The sequence below is a fragment of the Xiphophorus maculatus genome, chromosome 21 (assembly GCF_002775205.1).
Source record: "Xiphophorus maculatus strain JP 163 A chromosome 21, X_maculatus-5.0-male, whole genome shotgun sequence".
Lineage (NCBI taxonomy): Eukaryota > Metazoa > Chordata > Actinopteri > Cyprinodontiformes > Poeciliidae > Xiphophorus > Xiphophorus maculatus.
The window spans coordinates 3,811,356-3,834,384 of record NC_036463.1 but is presented as its reverse complement, the minus strand read 5'-3'; the positions used below and the strand labels follow the sequence as shown (position 1 = coordinate 3,834,384).

At 37.9% G+C, this 23,029-nt stretch overlaps 1 protein-coding gene across 3 annotated transcripts in view; it reads right to left on the bottom strand.

The window, feature by feature from the left end:
- Window positions 1–21,235, bottom strand: part of LOC102225887 (collagen alpha-1(XVIII) chain-like) — a 60,563-nt gene extending 39,328 nt beyond the window's left edge. Inside the window, exons 1-2 of one of the 3 annotated variants that reach the window (XM_023326686.1) lie at window positions 21,022–21,235; window positions 20,848–20,927 (exon numbers count right to left, since the gene is read on the bottom strand). In XM_023326686.1, the coding sequence (XP_023182454.1) occupies window positions 20,848–20,927; window positions 21,022–21,032 (91 nt within the window). In that variant the 5' untranslated portion in view covers window positions 21,033–21,235. The remainder of the gene's footprint in view (window positions 1–20,847; window positions 20,928–21,021) is intronic. The other 2 variants (XM_023326685.1, XM_023326684.1) reach the window with 2 other exon arrangements.
- Window positions 21,236–23,029: the final 1,794 nt, after the last annotated feature.

Here is a 23,029-nt window from a genome sequence, read left to right as displayed (position 1 = left end):
ACTTATTACTAAAAAGTGCTTGTTATTTGAGGGTTAGTAATGTGTTCAGGTGCTTACAGATACCACAGATTTTGAATATTAGACGAAAGTCTGAGGTCATGACTCCTGTTTAAATTTCACAAGTTGCCTGCATATTTAGGATCGTTGCGAAAAAATATTTAATACACTGACCAGCAGCACCAAAAACAAACCGTAAACTGATAGATGACCTCGCTTTTGCTGTATCTGCTATGAAATTGTGGAACGATCTTCCCCTGCATGTCAAAACCTAACTTGAATATCATTCACAGTCACATTTTGACATCTTCCAGAGCAGCTCGACTCTTGTGCACATCCTCCGGCTCTAAGCTGGGGTTTACGGGAGTGCTCTTGTAGATTTATGAGGGTTAAATGGCTCCAGGTGTCTCGGTTGACCGTGAAACAGAAGGGCTTATGAGGACTTTCTAATGAAAACATTCTAAGTGTTGCGTCAAGGAGGGAAGGGCTGCTGTAAAGTCATGCAGAATAACCTTCAAGTGTTATCCATTTGCCATAATAAAATAAAAGTCAACTTTATGTAAAAACAGATGGTCTAATAACCTACAGAGAAGTTTTAATCTGCCCTGAAGAGGCTCCAGAAGAGAAAGTTCACTGCTATGTTTTTTCCTGGCAGATCTGAGACTGAAGGCGAAAAGCCAAATAGTTCAGGCGGTCAGGTTAGTGGTGCCAAGTGGTTCCTCCTGCCCACCTTAACTAAAACACTGTTCAAAGCCTCTCCAGGATTCGCATTTGCCTTCCTAAAGCGTGCCTCTCAGCAGGCCACGGCAGCAACAGGACAATATCACCTTTGTAAGACAAAATATTTCAATTTTTTCCTCCTTTTTTAACTCTGAAGACGTCATTAAGAGACCCTGATACCGACGTTATCCTTGACAAAATCTGTGTCACCTGCATCGGCAAAGTTTTCATCTCGTTTTCTGGAGGAGCTAAGCTGCATTCACGCGCTCTTAATTTGAAATGTGTGGCACTTCTGGGCCATACAGAAGTGCCCCAGAAGTTAAAATTAACACCTACAAGTCAAATTAACACCACTGAGCCTTGACTGGGAGGTGTTAATTTGAGCTTTTGGATAAATGGAGATGAGCATTATAGAGATATTCTGCCTCTGTCAGTGTCTCGGTACAACAGCGCATTAGGGTGATTGTAGGTAGAAAACAAAACAAAGGAGGAGTAAATTTCCACCAAGGATCTCAGACATTTTTCTGAAAAAAAAAAAACGGGGGGAAAAAAAAAACTTGAAATTTTTAAGTTTGAAAAGTCAAAACATTTTCGCCTTTTGAAACTTTCCAAACAAATGGCGTGGACTCCATGACCTTTTTCTGGACACAATGAATAAATTACCTCATCTTAAGGTGCCAGACCTGTTCATAAAGTCTCATATTTCCTTTAACAGATCGCCAAGTAAGACATTACCTTCTCATTTACTGGCTTCAGATACTCCATTTAATCTACCAGATGGATAATAAAACAAGTAGAACTTTAATTATTGCTAAAAAAATACCACAAGAGGTTCAAACACACTGATTTTACTCTAAATAATCTGCCCCCTTAGTAAGTCATTATTCTTCTTCAGAAGCATATTAAATACTGCGATGGGATGATGAAAAAAATAAAAAACACAAATGGTTTTTGCATCTTTTCTAAAGCTGTTTCTTGTGTCACCTTTAAGTAAATTAACAGAACCAAAGTTGAAAGAGGCCGTCCGCAAAGGTCAGATGTCACGAGGCTGTGCAAACAATCTTGTTTTTGCTCACACCAAGCCATGTTTAACCAGCTGTAGGGCCCAAAGTGTCAAAAGGATCATGGCCTACAGTTCAGCAGAACCGGTCCATTGTTCAGGGTACATTACAATCCAATGAAGTTTAAAAAGCTTTCAAGTTCGACCTTGGAACCAAAGCTAAGGGTTTGTATTTTAAAGTGTGGATAAAAACCTGAGCCAAGAACTGAAAGACCACCATGGTGTGCTGTGATTTTTAAAAAGTAATGGAAAAAGAAAAATAAACTCAGGTGTAACTGACAGATGAACACAGCTTATCAAGTCACACGCAAAAAAAATCCCTTTTAAATAATTTTTCTTGGGCAGCAGAAAGTTTGCCATATTTGCTTTCATCACAGCGACGAAAGCTCCTGAAACTTATCCCAAGTGTTTCTGCAGAGACAGGGGAGGATCTGAGTAATACCATCTGTTTGGCTACACACTCTGAGAGGTTTGCCTCAGTTGAAGACCGGGATCGGGGCCAAAACACTGGCTGCTCGGTCCATTCACCAACTCAAATGGGACGCCACTTGATTGTCAGTGTTTAAAGAGACTTAACCAGCCTGGACGACCCAGGTGAGGGTGAATTGTACAACCAAAGTGATTGTTTTTTTAGAGCCTCTAAAGAGGACTAATGGACAGAGAATTTTGTGTTATCTATTCACGCAAGGATAAAAGACCAACAAAAACCTTTAAGCATCCCAAAGTTGCCCATCAGCCTTGGGCTTGTTACAGATTCAGTTTGTAGTGGAAAATAAAAGTAAGAATGCTTTCATCTGGATCAAAGTGGAGGCGTTAAAGTGTCTTGTTCAGACAGGGTGACAGGATGAAGCAACAGACATATGGAGAAGTGGAACTCTAAGAAGTCTGTGTTGGGGAAAAAACAAAAAAGGGAGTTCAACTAAAAGGCGAATATCTCAAATTACTGGTCCATCTCTGTTCAGACTCTCACCTGTGGTCCAGAGATGGGAGGAATGGTGGACACACAGGCCTCTGATGAGTTTCCTCCTCCAGGTGGTTTGGCCTCTGCTTCAGAAATAAGCTGCGAAGCCACTGGAGTCATTCAGGATGTCTCTCTTTGGAGGGGTTTTCCCTTCATGACAGCATGAAGACCCAGAACTGACTGGAGTTCAACTTTCAAAAATGTACTTCTTAAAGCACATGTGTGCACAAGGCCCGGGGGCCAAATCTGGTCCTCCATAGCTTTTAATGTGGCCCTCAAGACTCCAGAGGTATTGCATGAATATAACCTTCAAGATAACAGTTGTGTGCTTAAATATTGTTAGATTAATCAAATCAAAGTGGGTTTTATCTGTTTACTGCCAAATTACATTAGTCAATAATTAGTTTTACTGCGGTCACAAAAATTAATGCAAAATCAACAAAATTCATCATTTTTTTGCTTGTGCACAACAGAGTTAATTGCTAATTTTCCAGAAAAATGGTCAAAAGCATTGGTTTTAAGTGATGCCAACTCCCACCTGCAGGTGGCAGTATATTTTACTTCTAAACATATTTGCAAGTAATAGAAAGTCACATATATTATCATACCTAAGTGCAAATATTGCAACATTTCTTGCAGATATTTCTAAATTAGCACCAAAAACGTTTAGATTTTCATGGCAAAAAATCCAAAATAAAATTGAGAAATTATGGAGGGACTGATTGCCGTGAAAAGATGTTCAATATTATTTAATTTTAAGAAGAACTTATCAGATGCAGAAATAGTTCTAACCGTTTTTTTATCGGGTTTATTGACACATTATGGCATAACCGGCCATTTAAGAACAGCCGTGATCTTAATGTGGCACAAAATGAAAACAAGTTTGATGCCCTTGTCTTAAAGGGATCCACAATCTAACAATAGACTTTATTTGAGAAATATTTCAGTTGTAAAAGCTGATTAGTTTTTAGAAATTTATATCAAATGCCATCTGGATGTAGCCATGTTGTTTATCCTGCACAGATAACGCCCACTAGATGCTCCAGGCTAGCTCCGTTCAGCCAGGATGGTAACCTTTGGATTGTGACAAAGACTGAAAAGTGCTTCATTGTCACTTTAAAGATCCATTCATTATATTCAAAATGGCAAAAAAAGAGCTTAGCTAAAAATTGCTTGTAAGACCTCTAGCTGTATCTGCAGCAGATGAGTGGTTTTACAAATATCCATCTGCTTTTTAGTTTTTGTGTAAAGAAAACCCAACAATTTTAATAGAAAATAGTAGTTACATAAAACTGGCAAAAGTGTAGAGAACACCCACTTTTGGGTGTTCACCTGTCTCACAAACCTCTGCAATGTAAATAAATGGAAAAAGATTCAAGATTAAATTAAATTTTCAAAATAATTCATCACTTTGACCGACAATATAACTGCTTCCTGTCTAAACTTTGCTCTAAACTTCGATTTAAGATGCATTTTGAAGTAAAACTTTAATATTTTACCAATTGCCACATTAGATTCCTTGCAATATGAGAGCGTGAAAACACTTAAATCCCACACATGAATGTTTCCCATCACATGAGCTGATTAATAAAAACATCCAGTCGTGTACAGAAGGAGTTGTGTGATTTACGGAGCTAATGCTGAAGTAATTTGAACCAAAAGAAAAATTTTACAGCTCAGTGATTCATTCAGCTGGTGTAACTATCAGTGTGAGTTTCTGCATGGGGGTTAAAGGCTTCCAGATTTGGAAGTTGGCTACAGAAGCTCTTAAAAAAAAAGAGAAGAGGATTATGCAGGTAGCTGTCCGTGAAACTCCTCTACTGGTGCTTTGACAGACTCTAAGTCTGTTGAAATGTTTATTTTATATTTATTTTTAATATGCTAAAAGAAACCTTTGTCAACTTTGTGCGGCAGTGCCATTTATATAAATGATCTCCAAATCTGTTCCAACTCAAATTGCTTCCAGCCTTTTATGTGCTCAGTATGTAACCTTTTTAAATAAATAAGTGTGAACGCCAATACTTTGTCATGATAATCCTTACAAATTGGTAACACATGTTTGGAAGACAAAACCACCTGCTTGGGAAGTACCGGTGAAGGCATAAACGGATTGGGCTGACGGTAAAAATCAAGACAGTTTGTATGCGATCATAAACATCAAAGGATGTTCGGGTTTTCCAGAGATTCTTTCTGCCAGACCGAAATAATGAGAGCATGGGTCCTTCACTATACACAGAAGCCCACTATAGAGTGAGTGATGCGTTTTGTAGAGCGGTTCATATTTTTGCGGTTCATTTTTCATCCAGAAAGTGCATAGAACACTAGCTTTGCTCACATTACTGTAGTCAAAAATGCTCATCCTAAAAGCTAACACAGGCTAATGCTAACATATATGTTAGCATTAGCAGCTACCACATGGTCATATTCCATAACTAGAAATGCTAAATATCTACAAAGTATGAAAAAATAATCATAACTATTCTATTGTTTATATGCTAACATGTATGTGTTAGCATTAGCAGCTAGCACAAGGTCTTGATGATTCTCACTCTTTATAGCTGTAAACAAATAGTATTTTATTCCTCAATATTGCATAGAAACCACCTATTTTAAAAGTAGTATGTCAAAAGATATGAGGCAGCACAGATTTTGATATGGGCAACACGTGCAACTGTCTAGGGTGCCGTCTTGTGTGCCCCAAACTGAAGGGAAAGGACACAACACAGCTAATAGTAGCTTGAGCAGAGTCAACAGCCAGATATTTTAATTACCACATCTCTTCGAGCATAAATTTTATGGAAAAATGGCTTCAGAATAAAAATGTGAGTCAGAACTGAAGCAGAATTGCAATGCTAACTCAAATTCTGTCAGAATTTTGATGTTTTCAATTACAATTTGTGTCACTACCAGTAAATTATCGGCTGTGGTGTATTACAGGCTGTATGTAAAGAGCTTTTAAATCCCTCCCTGGGGTTCTGGTTTGTGAGGGCTCCAAGTTACTCCTTTCAACCAGCTCAATGAAAACAGAAATCTTCAACTTATGAACTGAAATTTTAGTTGATACTTCTTTAATCTTGGGTGAGCATTGTGTTATATAGCAAGACTTGAGTTCATCGTTGTGTCAACAGTCTTTAGAAACTTTTTGCTGTGTTACGGACTGCCCTCACTCCACTTTTCTGGTTAAACTTCAACTAAATTTGAACTAATTTGCTTATTACAGATGTTGAGGTACAAAAGAGCACAAAGTGATTAAAGTAGATGTTCTTAAATCTACGAGTGGGCCATGTCTTTAGCATGGGAAACTTCATAGGAAACAATTACTCATGACACCCAACCAAAACCATCTGAGGTTTCTCTGTTTGCTCACTAAGCACAAGATAAGCACTTCTGCACAAAAACCTCAAGCAAGCAATAAGTGACCATAACTGGTTACAAGTCTTAAAAGTTTCAGATTCACTGAATCTGCAGTATAAATCTGGTTTCTCTGTGCTAAGATAAGCTTTTTATCTAACATTTAGCTCATGTTAAACAACAAATGAAAACCAAAGTGGTTTCCCAGTTTGTTTTAAATTGCTGAGGAGAAAGTTGGAGCAAAGTTCTCAATTTGCTGCCAGTGTGAGAGTTTTAAGAGGCAGCGCTGCTTGCTGAATAAGTAAAAGTTTCCTCAGACAAGCACATTCTCTCAAAGTATCGGTTCACTTCTCCCACCAGGTCAAAAACTAGACGATAAAGAGACATTGCTTAAACAAAAACAGGGCCAAACTCCCGATGTGTAGATTTGGCTTAATTTAGTCTGAAACAACTGATGCAAAAAAAAAAAAAAAAATTCCAAAGAAAATTTTGGGACGACTGCACAAAAACCTGGTGGCAACCGAAATCTGTTGGCATTTTTACAAATATCTAATCAGAAAACAAACTGTCTGCAGCTGTGTATGGTTTAAAAATGCCCTCTAGCAGAGGCACTGCTCAGCTTGCCAGAGAAAACACACAATTACACAAACATTTCAATCTTGCGTTTAATTTAAGACCCTATGCGCCTGATACAGCCGTCCTGCTGCCCACCACGTTTTTCCATAAAAGACCTTCGCTTATTGCCAGGCTTCATGCCGTTATATGCGTAAACACCTCATCTATGACGTGAATGGTGTTTTAGAACATAATACAATGGCCTGGATTAAGTGGTCATCATCTAGCAAACACCAGTATTATTCAACATGGAAAAAATGTGCAAAGTTATTTGTCTCTTGCTGGTTTATTGATCATTATTCTGACATAAACAATGGAGCACGTCTCCCGTCTGAGTGAAGCTGATCCCCCAGACATTTCGGTGTCAACCGTTTGTGCCGCTATCATTTTAAAGATGTCGATGTTTCCAGAGGTCACGGAAGCACAAGAACCCCAACACGTACAAATCCAACAAAATTGGTGTCAATCAACTGTGCTGTGTTTATGCTGCTTTTGCTTGGAAGATATTAATGAAAGTTTTAAAGTCAAAAAGCCAACCTGTCACTCAACATAAAAAAACCCCAACAAACTAAATAGCTTGAAGTAAAATAACAAACAAACAATAAGCAGCACAATTAGAAATTTTTGCTGCACAAACCCAGCAGAAATGATTGATGATTTTGTACATGTGAGGTGACTGGTTGACCTCTGATGACCTCTGGAAACTTTTTTTTTAAAATATCTTGAAAATGCTAGTGGCAATAAACAAAACCTTTTATTTCACAAACGTAGCACATTAACGCCAATTTGGTTTGATTTTGTAAATATGGGGGCTGGTTGAATTCTTGAAACTTTTTTTATTAATATTTTTAAATGACAGCAGCACAATTTTTACATTTTTGCTGCACAAAAATGTAAAAATTGGTGTCCATCAATTTCAAATGAAATTGATGGACACCAATTTCATTTGATTTGAAATGGTGGGGGGGACTAGTTGAACCTCTGACCACTTCTGGGTCAGAAGGAGACGGCAAGGATTCAGGTGTGTGACGGATACACAGAGAAACCAATGAATTACAGCCTGATTGTGAAGAGAGAGAGTGCGTGTGTCATATTTCTTTCTGTCTACTGTAGTTCTTGAAATACTTTAATGTGGGATGGAAACCGTAGAGTATTTCTAGAACAATGCAATCAGTCATTGATGTTTTTCAACTAAAGCCAGTGAGCTTCAGCAGAGCATCCAATCACACATCATTATTCCTCTGATAGACAAAATGTCTCCAAGTCCTTTTCTGGTTTTATTCTCTATTTGGCTGAGAGTTACAGTTCAAGGCTGCAGTTTGCTGCATATTTACATTTTAATTCTCTTCCACAGAAACTCCAAATGGGATCCATTTGGGTCTCTGATGTTGTGCAGAAGACAAACTAATCAGCTTGCATAACAACAGTTCTATACTGACTGTAAAAGGCATATTATGGTGTAAACATGTTTCACCAAAGTAGTTTAACACAACCCTGTTAAAATGCATGACTTGTGTGGCAAAAAATAAATAATTTCAAAACATTTTTCTGCTTTTGAATTCAACAAAAATTCAATTTGCACTTATAGTTTGTCAAAACACCTTTTGAACAAGGTATAGTTTTTACAAACTAGTGCAGCCGTTTAGTATCTCAAAAGCTAATCGTACCTGAACAACAAATCCATAGATAGTAATAAGTACGTTTTACATTCCCGACTCCAACGTCTACGTCTGTTTTTCCAGCCAAAACAACAGACAGGAGCGGCAAAAGCAAAGGAAGTGGATTAGCAGTGCCTGCCAACAGCCGACCGTGTCATCCAGGACATTTTGAGTTGTTAGCATGTAATAATAGTCATAATATTGTCATAAATTAACAGTCTTCAGATTTCTTCAACGACTCTTTGAAAATACGTCAATAGTGTGAGTTACAGTATTTAACTAAAATCTAAATGGTCCATTTAGATTGGACCATTAAAATCCATTTAGATTTTTAAATGGAAATAATTTTCAAAAATATATTTAAAGTTACACTTCAAATCGACAAAATTTTACCAAGTATTTTTGTCTAGTTTCTTGTCCAAACATCTTAGTATACCGTACTTGAATTAAAACAAAACCAATCTTTATGTAACTGTTCAGCAAGACATAAGAGCTCCTTTTAAGCCAACAATTCCTTAATATTGTTGAAAAACCATTAGTTTTACTGGCAGATTATTTCACTTAAATAATTTTTCCCATGTTGAAAATTAGTTTTGCTGTATTTCAAATGTACTAAGATATTTGTGCTAGAGACTAGACAAAAATATGTGGTAAGATTTTGTGTTTTTTGCAGTGTAAAAATGATCTCCACAACAAGTTTGACAATTTTATCCCTTCAATCACTGTTTTAAAACTTGTATTTAAAGATTTTGACTGAGGTTCAACTCTCTGGTAAAGCTACAAACGAGACTAAGCAGTGAATGTTGGCTGTAAAGGAGGTGAAGAGGGAAATCAGACCGACGTTTGTTGACGTTTACCTGCCAGCTGTGGTGAAACAATGAGGCAAATTAAGACCAGGCTGTAAATTAACTTATTGCTGAGACGTTGGGGAAATGCATCGGCAGCATGCTCACGAACCACAGCTGCAGGCCAGCTGACGGTACACATAAGACAGCCTGCATTAGTAATCCCACCTGCCAGTTTGAAAAGAAAAACCCTGATTCCCCCACAGATGATTCCTGTCATCCACATATCAGCGCCGATTCCTCTAATAAGCATCCACAGCTTTCTGTCGCAGTCAAATATCGATCTAATATCAGGAAAAATATGACAAACAAAAAATCTTCAATTAAGACACTGAGTTTCTGTGGTGAAAAATTTAAACTTGAGATTTTGTTTGTTCTGCTGACTTCCAGAAGTCGTCCATCACAGAGACGGGAGACGCAGCTCCAAACTGCATCGCAGCAAACTGTGAGGAGCTCAAAGGTCAAAGGTTAAAGGTTCTGTTGTGTGGGCAACGGCCTTATGACCCAGCTCAGTCGGGAAACTCAAGGTAGTCAGGTGTGAAACTAAAGTTAAGGCTTTCTGTGGAAACAAAAGGCACAAAATAAAGACAAAGGAAAGAAAGAGTGATCAATAAATAATCTGGACAAGAACAAAAGATCTTCTTTCCAACCGTAATGGAAATTAACTCCAACTGGTGTGAATAAGAAGATTTGGATGTGCTGCTGAATGGAAACTAATATAAACATAAACACTTCACAGCATTTACTGAAGCAGAACTTTATGACTCTTTAGTAGACACTCAGATCACAGCCCACTCTGCAAAAAATGGACCTGAAACTGAGCACTTTTTTATACAAGTAATGCGGCTGCAATACTAAACTTTCACCTCTTGAACACTTGGCTCCATTTGAAGCTGCAAAGAACTGATTTAAAAAAAATAAAAAACAAGTTCCATATCTTAAGGTTTGAAACCATCAGGTGATTTTTCATCCCATAAATGCTCGCATTTTGACAAATATATTGCTCATCGCCATGGGACTGTTTCAGAAAACAAGCTGATTCCTGAGGGATTAATCAGTTCAGACAAGAAAGGATTTGGTAGGACAATAAAATAGTTAACTGATACAGCAACTACAACCGTTTGTGAATAGATGAAATCCGAAAACACCCGACACTTATTTCAGAAAAAACTAGACCAAAAACACTTGGTAAGGTTTTGTTTTTGCAGTGCTTCATTTTGTTGCACAACTGATTTCTTGACTTTTCTTGGCTTTTGCAGCTCCTGGTTAATCATCAATTTATGATTTAACGAAAGGGTTATTATATGGCCACAGAGATGTGTCGAAATCATGATTTTAAACATACTTTTGATTTCTAGATTATCTTTAAAATTGTTTGCTCTCATTCCCTCCACTTCAGTCTTCACTCAGCAGTACTTTGCCTTTTGACACATTTCCCCCCAGATGCATTGTTCCAGCTGGCCTGGGACTTATTTCTCTCTCAGCAGGCATTTGATCACGAACGAAAACACTGGATGAATGGCGGCAAAGCAAAAGAATGTCACAAGATCAAATCTATAACCAGTTTTTCTTTAAGGAGGAATGTACATGTGCAGCAAATTCACAGCTTGGAAACAGAATGCTTATTGTGGAAAGGAAACCCTCAAAAGATTGGGAACGTTGGTTGGATTACTCATCTCAGTGTAAGGAATACCAGCGCCACGTTTAAGCTACTGGTATCTTTTTATGTCTGTAAAGAATCTTTTTAATCAGCAATTTTGTTGTTTTTATACAAAAACACATGATTTAAAGCCATAGTCTGTCACTGCAAAACCACAAAATCTTACCAAGTACCTTTGGTCTAATTTGTAGTGCAAACATCTTAGTACAAAACAAGACAAAACTAACTTACCCATAACCTTTCAACAAGATACTGGAGCTTGTTTTAAGTAAGTGAATTCTTAATATTAATGAAAATGGAACAAGTACTTCTTTCCCAACTTTAAAGAATTATTTACTGAAAACAAGTTTGTGTATCTTGCTGAAAAATTACCTCTAAGTTAGTTTTGTCTTATTTCAAATGTACTAAGATATTTTCACTAGAAACTAGACTTTCTGTTTTTGCAGTGCGTTTACTTAATTTCAAAAGCTCAGGAGATGAAAGCAGCATCCTGTAAAAAAGCTGCTTTTAGTAGGAAAACTCTTTGATGGTCCAAGTTTTGACTTGTTAATGGATGTTCTGATAAAAAGAGAAGAAATTAAGCACAGATAAGCCATATTTGGAATTTACAGATTCAACACAACAACCATTTAACGGATGAAGCTTTTACGAGTCGCAGGGTTTCCTCTGATCCCTTTACGACCACCTTCAAGAGTTTTAGGTCAAACGAAATGGAGGTCAGGGCGACATGTGGCGTCAAACCTTTGCCCTCTATGCGCCAACCTTCCTATAATTACCACATCCTGTGTTTCATGCTTTTGAGTAGACATCTGTCAAACTGGCTCCATGTCCTAAAATATTGACTTCTTCCTGTCCAGGACAAGTTTGGCTATTTGTGTTTGATGGCTCCTATGTGATTGGTTTATACATTTTAGATCATTTTGTCACTAAGAAGCAGGTATCTGCATTTTTAGTCATGTTGGTTTTCTTGTGAAAATCAACTTAATTGATCGGATTTCACATCTGTGTGGGGTTTAATTGGTATATTCCCACTGAAAAGTATTAAAAAAAGTCTATTTTCTTACAGGTTTCTCTGCAAAAACACAAGTATTTTGGTCTAGTTTCTACTACAAATATCTTACTATATTTTAAATAAGACAAAACTAACTTACAAGTAACTTTACAGCAATTTAAACAACAAAATAGTCTAACAAGAAATTTAGCATTTAGAAAAGTGAATTGCCAAACTTTAGAGAGAAAACACATGTTGACTTTTATGCTAATAAATCTGTTTGTTTTGTGGTGGGGAAAAATAACAGCTCTAAATGTTGTGCCTAAAATACACAAATACAAAACATATTGATCTAGTTTGAGCTTGTAGACTCAAGAAAGTCAATAACCACAATTGTCTGTCTCAGTCTCTTAAAGACAAAAAGAAAACATTGTCAAGGGAATATTATTAAATATGAATTTGATAAGCTCTAAAAGGGAATCATTTGAGCAGAAAACATGACTGAACTCTGCATTAAAGAAATATTTAAAAGAGCTGATTTGCGTTTTATGGACATTTTTACTTGAAAGATGTTTTATTATAAACAAACTGTAAGAGATCATATATGAAAGGATGTGACTGATGTGTTATGAATTTCATGTTTGACATAAAAATTTAAGTTTATAAAACAAAGAGACATTAGGAAACATCTGATTCGACTTCCTTAGCGTTAGCAAACATTTATTGGTTGTCATGGTAATCGCTCATATTTTGTTTCAGCTTCAGTGCTCAGAGTTCAGTTCAATGTTTTCCTCTAAAACCTGCACCGTTTCGTGTAGAAACTGGATGGATTCTGACTCGGTTGTGTATTATGTCATGAACTGAGGATGGAAACAAGCACACAGGGGGAAATCCAGCTTATAAAAGCCTCGAGTGGCTTTCTCTCTTTTTTCTTTTTTTTTTAAATTGTTGCTTATTCATGAAATCATAGTTGGACTTTTCTCTGGATTCGACTCTGCAGGCCAGCTTTCCAGATGACCTACATCAAAACTGCTGCCAAGAAACAATCATGACCACATGGACGAGAATGGAAAAACCTTTTCTCCTAAATCTCGTCAGCACTAAACTGCTGAATCTTTTACCAAGAACTCTATTGATCACTGCAATTAATGCAGTGTTTTCAGCTGTTTAATGGGAAGAACTTTTGCTAACAATAACAAGCTAGTCTAAATCAGATAATCAGCAACTAAACTTTCTATAACTTATTACTTTTTGCTTTGTGGTTTCCACTGCCCCAGACCAGGTTATGTAAATCACATTATGGACTTATTACCGCAGTTCAAAAAAGTTGGCAGTGTTGGTCTGTTTTATAACAAGAAGACTGAAATCCAGATGCAAGTTGTCAGAACAAAAGCAAAGAAACATGGGAGGAGTAACCAACATCTGCAAACCTTCCTCAAGCAAACAGATAAACAGCAAAATGATTCAAACCTGAATATCAAAGAACAGGCTTGTGACTAAGATGTAGAAAAGGTTTTAAGTCAAGAAACTTAACTATTAATGGGAGAATGTGGATTTTGTTTTAGATGAAGGTTTCGGTAGTTGTTAGCATTTTGCTAAAATCAGAAGTTTACACACAGGATGATTACCGTCTCTTGAAACAATTAGATGGCTTTGGCTACTTCGGATAGATTAACTGATTCATATGATTAAACTAGAGGCTCATCTGTGGATGTATTCTAATGCCACACCTGAAACGCACTAATTTCTGGTCAAAATAAATTGTCAGGAGCTGCATAAGTCTGGTTCATCGTTGGGAACAAGTTACCGATGCTAGAAGGTTCCCAGTTCATCTGTTCAATCAATTATATGCAAGTGTTGACATGGTGGGAATGTCTAACCATGGTACCACTCAAGAAGGATGTATTTTGGTCCAAAACGTACATATTGACTCCTGAATAAAAGCCAAAAATCTTGTGAAGACGCTGCTGAAGCTGGCAGCACATCATCATTATCTGCAATGCTATGTGGCCAGTATTGACATGGGGTGAAATGTTGCTGAAATGAAGCCATTATTCGAAAGATTGCAGTTTTCCAATGCATACAAGAACTTCATTTCTGTGGTCTAATGATACTACAGTGGAAGGGTTTGGCCATAATCACATCAATACATTTGGAGGAAAAACAAAAACCTTTTGGGGCACCATCCCAACTGTGTAGTATGGTGGTGGCAGCATCATGTGGTGGGGCTATTTTGCTGCAGGAGGAACTGGTGTACTTCTCAAACCAGATGGTATCAAAAGGAAAGAACATTATGTAGAAATATTGAAGCTATTGAAGACAATAGCCAGAAAGTAAAGCTTTTCCAAATAGACAATAACCCTGAAAGTGGTTACAAAGTGCCTTAAGGGCAACAAAGTCCATGTTTTGGTGTCCTGACTTCAATCTGATAGAGAAGTGAGGGGAGGCAAACTCCAAACCTGACCCGGTTGCACCATTTCTGTCACGAGGAATGGGTCAGAACTGCGAGAAACTTGTGGAAGGAAACCCAGAACGTTTGTCCAAGGTCATTCGGTTCAAAGCAACGTCAACAAAAAGTGAGAACATTTACAGAAAATTCTGGTTTTGAAGACATTAATAAATAAATCTGATATATTCTCTCATTATTGTGTCTGGTTTAACTGCAAAGTGTGAGAAAACAAAGATGTATCTTTCTATTCAACGTATGCAAACTTCTGGATTCAACTCTGACATTAACGGCCAAAAACACCAAAATCCCAAATCTGCTACTTTATGCCAGATCGGCATCTCAACTTGACAGCAAACCTAACGGCAGCAGATTGCTCTCATTTTAAAACGACTACAGTCTCAACAATGTCTCAGTGGTGCATCCAAATTCTGTCTCACAAACCTCCGTTTACACTGCAGAAAGATCCATTTTAAAATAAACATTATATGTGGCCCATTATTGATAACATGATTTTAATGTAAATGACCACAGACATGCTTCCCAGCTCTACTCTTCAAGGTGCTTTGACCTGCTCATCTTAAACATGATTATTTTTGCTCCATTACTCCTGAATCATGTGTGATTTACAGGCTACTAAAGAATTGATAACAAGCCTTAGAAGTAGTTAAACTCTTAGCATTAAATTGCCCTCCATGGTGATTGGTGTCCCTATAAAGATGTGCAAAAAGCCTGGAAATAAACTCAGCTTTTACTGCTGCAGCATAAATCTTACACAGACACAAACTATAAAAATCAAACTCTTCATTTAAGGAAGTACATACAGAGGAGAAAAGAAAAATGTTTAGATTATTTTGAATCTACAAAATCACCCAGCATCATATTTATTGATACCCTTAATTTTTATGAAACACATTAATGCTCAGTTCACAGGGAAAGATTTTAAAAACACCCATTATGTGGTTCTCACATTGCAAAAATAAAATCTTAGCAACTATTTTTGGTCTAGTTTCTGGTTCAAATATCTTATTACACCTGGGATAAGACAAACCAACTTGCAAGTAACTTTTTAGCAAGATAAAGGAGCTTGTTTTAAGTCAAAAGTTCCTTAATATTCATTTTAAAAAGTACTAGTTCCACTGTCAGATTACTTCACTTACAACATGGGGAAAATGTCTTGCAATATAATAATCTACCAATTGAGAAACTATTAACTTAAAATAAGCTCCTACATTTGCTGAAAAGTTACTTGTCAGGTAGTTTTGTCTTAATTCAAACAAAACATACGTAGTAAGAAATGATTTGTGGTCCATTATTGACAACCAACGTTGGATATGCATGATTTTTAGCGTAAATAACCACAGACATGTTTCCCAGCTCTAGTCTTCATGGTACTTTGACCTGCTCGTCTTAAACATGATTATGTTTGCTCCATTACTCCTCAATCATGAGTGATTTACAGCAACTCCAACACACCACACACTGACAGATTTCACTCATATCAGACAGGAACTCTCTTAAAACCTCTCAAGATCCGACGTGGGTTCAGTGTAAACAAACATGGCCGACAAGGAAGAAGAAATAGTTTGTAGACTAGTGAGAAAAACAATACAAAAGACATCTGGTGACTTTGTTTTGTCTTTTGGATTCCGGTCCACGTGTCCATCATTTTGCTTTCTTATTGGTTACATGTGACATTCAGCAGACTGCGTTCTGATTTGTCAACCCACATGCTACAATCCAACATGCTGACTATCCTTGATTTTAGATCAGAGTGGTCTCAACGTCCTTCCAGGTTGACCAGATCACTCTTCACACCACACAGTATCTCATAACATTATCTTTAGAACCATCACAATAATTGGAGTAGTCTGAAAATTGTTGGAATGGAAGAATCGGTCCAAAAAAATGGGCCTAAGAATCTGAAAGATGTGCGCATCAGCATTTCATTTGCACTTAAGTTTATCAGTTTAGCTAGTAGATCCTGACTTATTATTCAGAGTTCAAATCAGACAGAATTAGAGCATCTTAACTGAGCAACATTGGTACTGTCAAAATTATTTGTCACTATCAATTTATAGACATTAGTTTTAAACCTTAAGATCAGATTTATACCATAAGCATTGCAGTGGCAAAAACAGAATTTTACCAGCACCAATGACCCCATTTATTTCTTTTTGACTTGACTTTAGATGAAAGACTTTGTTTTAAAATGAAAAGAACCGTTTTCTTTGTACATTTGAAGGTGTTTGTGTTATTGGGGTCAAAATCCGTTCCTGCTCCACTGCGTGAGACAGACAACAGGCACAAGGGGAAGGACAGGCACAGTGCTAATTTTTTATGTATGGATAAATAGTGTGGCCACAATATGTGGCCACACATTGTGGCTGTTGTGCATCATTCCTTCAACCAAATTGGAATCAGTGGGATAATCTTTCCATATATAACAAGTTACCTGGGTTTGCTTAATTTGGGAAATACTATGACTTCTCATGGTGACAAATTCTCTGCATTTCTTCTGACTGAGCTAAATCAGACTGCAGTCAACTGTTGATAGCAGCTCCACTTTAAAACAAATACCCTGAGTCATTCTTTTACAAGACATTTGGGCATTGGATGAGGTACGACACATCTAAATGGCACGAAGGCCCTCCACCGCGCACACACAAATAGTTTCCTCATTATCCACATCATAATCATCAGCCTCCACTCATCAGCTGAGGGTAGCCACCTCAACACCAACAACCGCAACATCTTTTTCATTTTCCCCACAAACCAACAGCGCCCTCAGTGTCCCAGATAATTGTCCTCATCATCATCATTTGGAAATAATTGTCATGTGTGGAGCAGATGGAGAGCATCACCTTTGTTGCTTATGCGTTTGGCCAGTGTAGGTGTGTATGTCTGCTAAAGAGCGTGTTTGTCTGCATTAACAGAGACATTAATGGGATGCTTTTATGTGATTTTATATGGGCTCATGTTGACACCAAACTGCAAAAACATCCCACATATACATTTTTGGATTGTGCATACCAATAAAAAGCTTTATTCTCTTGTTAATATATTATTTCCATATGTTTATTCTTCATAGTTCTCTTACACTATTCGTTGCTGTTTTTTCCAAACTTTATGCGTAATTAATCATTTGATTTCCTAATAAACTCAGTAAAATCAGGCCAATAATGAATTAAAATATGTAGCAGTCCTGTCTGAATGGAGTTGTTGTACATTTGGGTCAAAATTAAAGCCAGAGCTTTCAGGGAAACTGTCCTGCAGGATAAACTGCTAACAGACAAACCTGTAGGAAACTATTATCCCAACAAAGGGAAATCATTATACCACCTTCTTCTCAAAAATCAAGCCCACAAATGGGAATGTTGCTGTGGTGACAGCTCTGTTTTTAGGAGTATTTACAGCATGCAGTCTGGAAATATTTGTCCCTGGTGCCTTCGCTGGCAAGCCAGCCTGCATACTCCAGCACACACACACACACACTTCGTTTTTTCCCTCCCTCTCCGTCTTGAAGAAACATTGGAATCATGGCAGTGGATTGTAAATATGGCAAACAGACAAACAGCCTGACAGTGGAGCCACCGCTCCAAACCAACATCTGTAGAGACGGAAACTGGACCCTGAGGTCTTACACTGCAACTTTACATACAGCTACACAGAGCCTGGAAAACGTTTTTACAGCCATGTGCCCACAGCATGATGCTATCACCACCGTGTTTCACCGTTAGGGTTATGGGCAGTGAATTCTTAATGCTAGAATGTAGCAAAGTCGGTTTCGGGGTCATATGACCAGAGCGACTAAGTTTCCTTCTTTGTTTGTGGGAAAATTTATTTCAAGCAGTTTAAAAAAAATTGTTTTATATTTCTGATTTGTGGGACGCCAAACTTGGCATTCAACCTGAGCTGTGGCTCTCTGCAGCTCCTCCAGAGTTACTTTGATCCTTTTGACTTATTCTTTGACTAATAATCTCCTAGTTTTCAGAATAATGTGCTAATAAGCTGTGCTGGTACATATCCAGTGGTGGGATGTAGTGAAGCACAACTTTGTTACTGTACTCGTTACTTTGCCACTTAATTAGATTTAATCATGGGTACTTTCAACTTTTACATTTTGATAATGTGTTGAGTTGCATGTTACATTTACATCACATTATGGGTTTTTTTTTTATCTGCTTACTAGTTTAAAAGTAATCTGTGACCTATTTGAGTAAACTGGTTCAAAAAGATACTTTTTTTTTTTAAAATGCAGCCAGTAAATTAAAATTTTATTTATTAGAATGTGCTTACTGCTGTTAAAATGACCCTTTGGTTTGGCTTAATTGCATTTAGCTCTGCAGGTTATCCTTGACATTATGATGCACAGAACAAGTCCAAGTGTTGCATATGGTAAACACAATAAAAACAATCTGCAGGATTGTTCATTAAAATGGCACAACATTATTGATGCATTAAAGGAAAAACACATACAGTACACAAACTTAATTATTTTCTACACCATCGCATTAGCAACTTTTAACTTCAATAATCTAAGCATATTTAAGAGCAAGTACTTAGTTTTACTAGAGGACATTTTTGTTTTTATTTGTACTTTTACTTAAGTACTGTGTTTGAGTACTTCCCCACTGTATACATTATGAAATGCATTGATTTTTGTAGCTTTAACAGAACAAAATCTCTGTCTAGAGATCATATTCCAATCATCTCATAATTTAAGCCAAAGTTTTCTTTAAAGTGCCACCAGTTGTGGAAAGCTCCAGCCTGAGTGGTGCTTAGTACAAAATATCAGATGAACGGTTAATCTCCATCGACTAATGAGACCCTACAATCATCTGACTAGTTCTGGACAATAGGGCTTCTGTGACATCAGAGGTCTGAGGTCAAAATAGCCGAACAAAAAACAAAAACCACAAAATGTCGATGTGGATTCCAGAATGGTGATGAAAGTGATGACGGAGTATTAGCCATCATGGACTCAGCATCATCTTCTCCAGCCTTCATCACACAATGAAGCTCATTGTAGGGTTTCGCTATTGCAGTGGGAAAGCAAATGTGTGCGTCTTTCAAGCTTAATTGGGAACATGTTGAAGTGATCCATCGCTCGAGGTTCGAAAATGTGTCTTAAGCTGTGAAAACACTCCGAAAGCAGGAGCTGGGAAAATAATTAAAACCAGATTAAACCAACAGAGTCAACAGGGATTTCAAGAAAACTTTCTGAAGCCAGAGTTCCAGCATCCTGCAGAAGAACTCTTGAAGTGGCAGTATTATCTTTTCCAGGCACATAGTGCTGCTTTATGGCATAATCAAGAAACTATGTTGACTATAGTTGTTATAAAAACGCTACACATATCAAATATAACTTAACTTCATAATTTAACGCCTTGAAATTGGGCCTCTGTCTCTTTAAAAACTCCTGTTCTTTTTGAACCTTCATGGCTTCTCTATTAAACCTTTAAAATGTTTTTATCAGTGTTTTACTGAGAAGTGGCTCCTATAATGAGCTCAGAAGATGTTTGCTAATTGCTGCTGGCTAGTCTGTAGGAGCTGAGTGAGGGAGGGATTGCTGTGTAAGGTGGAAGCTCGGAAACTGCAGCTCAAAGGAGGAGATGCGTCCTTGAAGGTGGGGCTATGTCCACACAGATGTTTGCACAGCTGAATGGTTGCCATGGAGATTAAAGGATTTCTCAAACATGCATGAAAGAATCAAGGCAACTCTCCAGATTTGTTTTTGATAAGGGAATAACATGATGTGAAGCTAAAAAAAGCAGATTTTACTTAAAACTGCTCCTTTAAACGTCTCATTAAAAGCAATGGATTACAGATTTTTCAACACTTGGCTCAAAAAGTCCATAAGCACATTATCAAAACATCAACTGCCAGGAATGTCGTCACGCACTCCGTTGTCAGGGTGTTGGGTTTAAAGCAGTGAAGTTCAAATTCTCAGGAGTATGGAGAAACACATCAGCTCATAAATAATTAAAACCCTCGTAAAACAGCCGCACTGAAAGGTGCTTCATCATTCACCCTGTTGCCAGGGCTGAAGCTCCAACCTATGAAGTGCAAACTTTCCAGAGCTTGATGAAGGCTTTGTTTTACCATCCACACACTTATTTTCCATTGCAAATCTTTGCTTTGTGCAGTGAGTCTAAAACCAGTCCAAATTTGGATCCTCAGAGATCTCTAAATCTCTCTAAATGATCTGTACCTTCAAACCACCCAAGACTTGCAGAAAGCTTTAACACCTTTGATTAAAAATACATGAGGTGGTTTCAGAGAAGTAAAACTGAGCTTTTGGTGGGATTATGCAAGAAAAATCAGAATTTGTGTAAACTGACACCTTTGCATGCTTTTCTGTAATTCTTCTGTAATATAAATGTTCATGGTGCCAATTCCAGTTCCAAAGCACAAACAAAACAGTTCTCCTCAAAAAGTAAAGTCAAGTTGCACATTTTTACAAAAGCAAACTTCTGAATCTGTAGTTTTTCCACCAGCGGGGTAAAATGAGAACTTTTTCCAGTAGCAGAGAGCACATACCGTCCAGCAGCTGATAGGCAGAGGAGTGATGGCAGCACAGGAGAGCGAGGAGAGATAATCCAAAGAACCAGGGAGGAATGCTGCACAAAAGCACATCCAGAGAGTGAGAAAACCAACTGAAACCAACTATTTCAAATCAACTTATTCCCAGAAAATATGCCGTGTTTAATTTACCAGGAAGCCATCTTCACTGATGGGGAGCTTAAATCCACACTAAAGTTTCCCTTTTCATTTATTTGATGGTGACAGAGAGAGAGATGGAGCCCACTCTGTCGCTCTTTCACTCCCTCCAAGCTAAAATCTTCTCCTCCTCCTCCTCACTCTTGCTCTCCCTCTGGTTCCTAGTCAAACAAAGGCAGCTTCAGTGCATCAGGACTGGGTCTGAAACCCGACTCCCCCCTCCCCATTTCTCCACGGACCGCCGCTTTCTAATGCAGCCCTCCCCTCAGACTTCACAGCACCAGATACAAATTTACACACTCCGGCTGAGCCGGCCCTCCTCCCACGGTCTTCCTGCTCCTCCTTTCACCGGTGCGGTTTCTCTCACTTCACCGGAGCTTGTAAACCTTTTTTGTTTTTTCCTTGTGTGGCCTTGGCTTGTTGTGGGAAGAACACTTGATGTTTGCAACATCAGAAGCATTTTTAATGAGGGGTGTAGTCAGTCCAAACTCCTACACTGAATAAGCATGGGAACTGCAGTTCATTTAGCTGAAACATATGCAGAAGTTTCCCAAATAAAGAATATGGACTTAAAAATGAAAACTAAAACAGATTTAGCTTAGATCTGCTAACTTCTTATTATAGAAATCTTATATGTTGATTGACCAAATGCTAGACTTTGTAGCATTTGAAAAAAATTATAGAAAACATACTTTTTGGGGTACTCTTTATAGGAATATGCTTGAGTAAAATGAACATTGTTCTTTTGTTCTTTGAGGTGCTGACAACATGTCTCCAAAGATTCCAAGAAAAACTTTAGTATTTGCAGGAAATGAGAAATGGTCAAAATAATGAAAAAGATGCAGAGCTTTCAGACCTCAAATAATGCAAAGAAAACAAGTTTATATTCATTTAGAAACAACAATACTAATGTTTTACCTCAGGAAGAGTTCAGAAATTAATATTTGGTGGAATAACCAGGAGGTTTTCAGTGGGTTCAGTGCAGTGGGCTCTTAATTTTTCACATAGCTGTATAAATAATACACTCTTTTGTATATGAAAGCATCTTAGAGGAAAATGGAGTCATCTGTCAGATGACTGAAGTCCGACCCAAATTGGATGACCAACGAGACAAACGTCCTAAATAAAGCAGTAAATCTACAACATAATGGTTAAAAGTGAGGGAAAATAAGTGTTTTAATGATCCAGACCAGAGCTCAGCCTGGTGGGACCTAAGAAAGCGAACACCAACAAACCTCAATGTACTGGAACAATGCGGTCAAGACAAGACGGCAAAAATTCTTCCGCCATGATGTGAAAACTGATGAGGTCTTGCATAAAAGAACTACTTCAAACTGAAGGTTCTTCTACAAGGTGCTGAGTCATGGTGTCTGTTTAGCTTTTCCCATGACTGCAGGGCTTCTCATGGAAACATTTTCGTCCCCATGACTGAACTTCAGGCAAACAGAACAGGACTGATGTCTCTTTTCCTGCCTTCACAGATTTGTTCACAGCAGCTAGTTTGGAGGTGAACAACCAGCCATTTAAAGTGATTCCCCTAATTTTAAATCTGAAATCACTACAACAAACTGCAATCAACAAAAACTCTCAAATTGCCTCATATTGAGAACAAACTAGACCAACAAAAGAGCGACATCTTATAAATTGCTTATAGTTTTGTTTTAAATTGGAGACATTCAATTTGACAAATGACATTTTGGTGTTTGAAACTCAGCAGCTAAAGTTTGCATTTCACTGGTGCCAAATGGGATCTGCCAGGAAATGTAGGAACAACCTCAGCAGCAGGCAGAGTGGCAGAGTGGAGGACAGATACGGATGTGTTCGAACCTCGTATCTGACAGCTCAGGCGGATAAGAGTCACCACGGTTCATGAGCGACGCTGTTCAAGAGACGGCATCGGTCTCCCCTGCCATCCTGCAGCCTGACCACTACTGCTATCTACTGACATTCCAGTGACTGCTGGTACCTCACTGCCTCCGACAAATGGCTCTCTAAAGGCAAA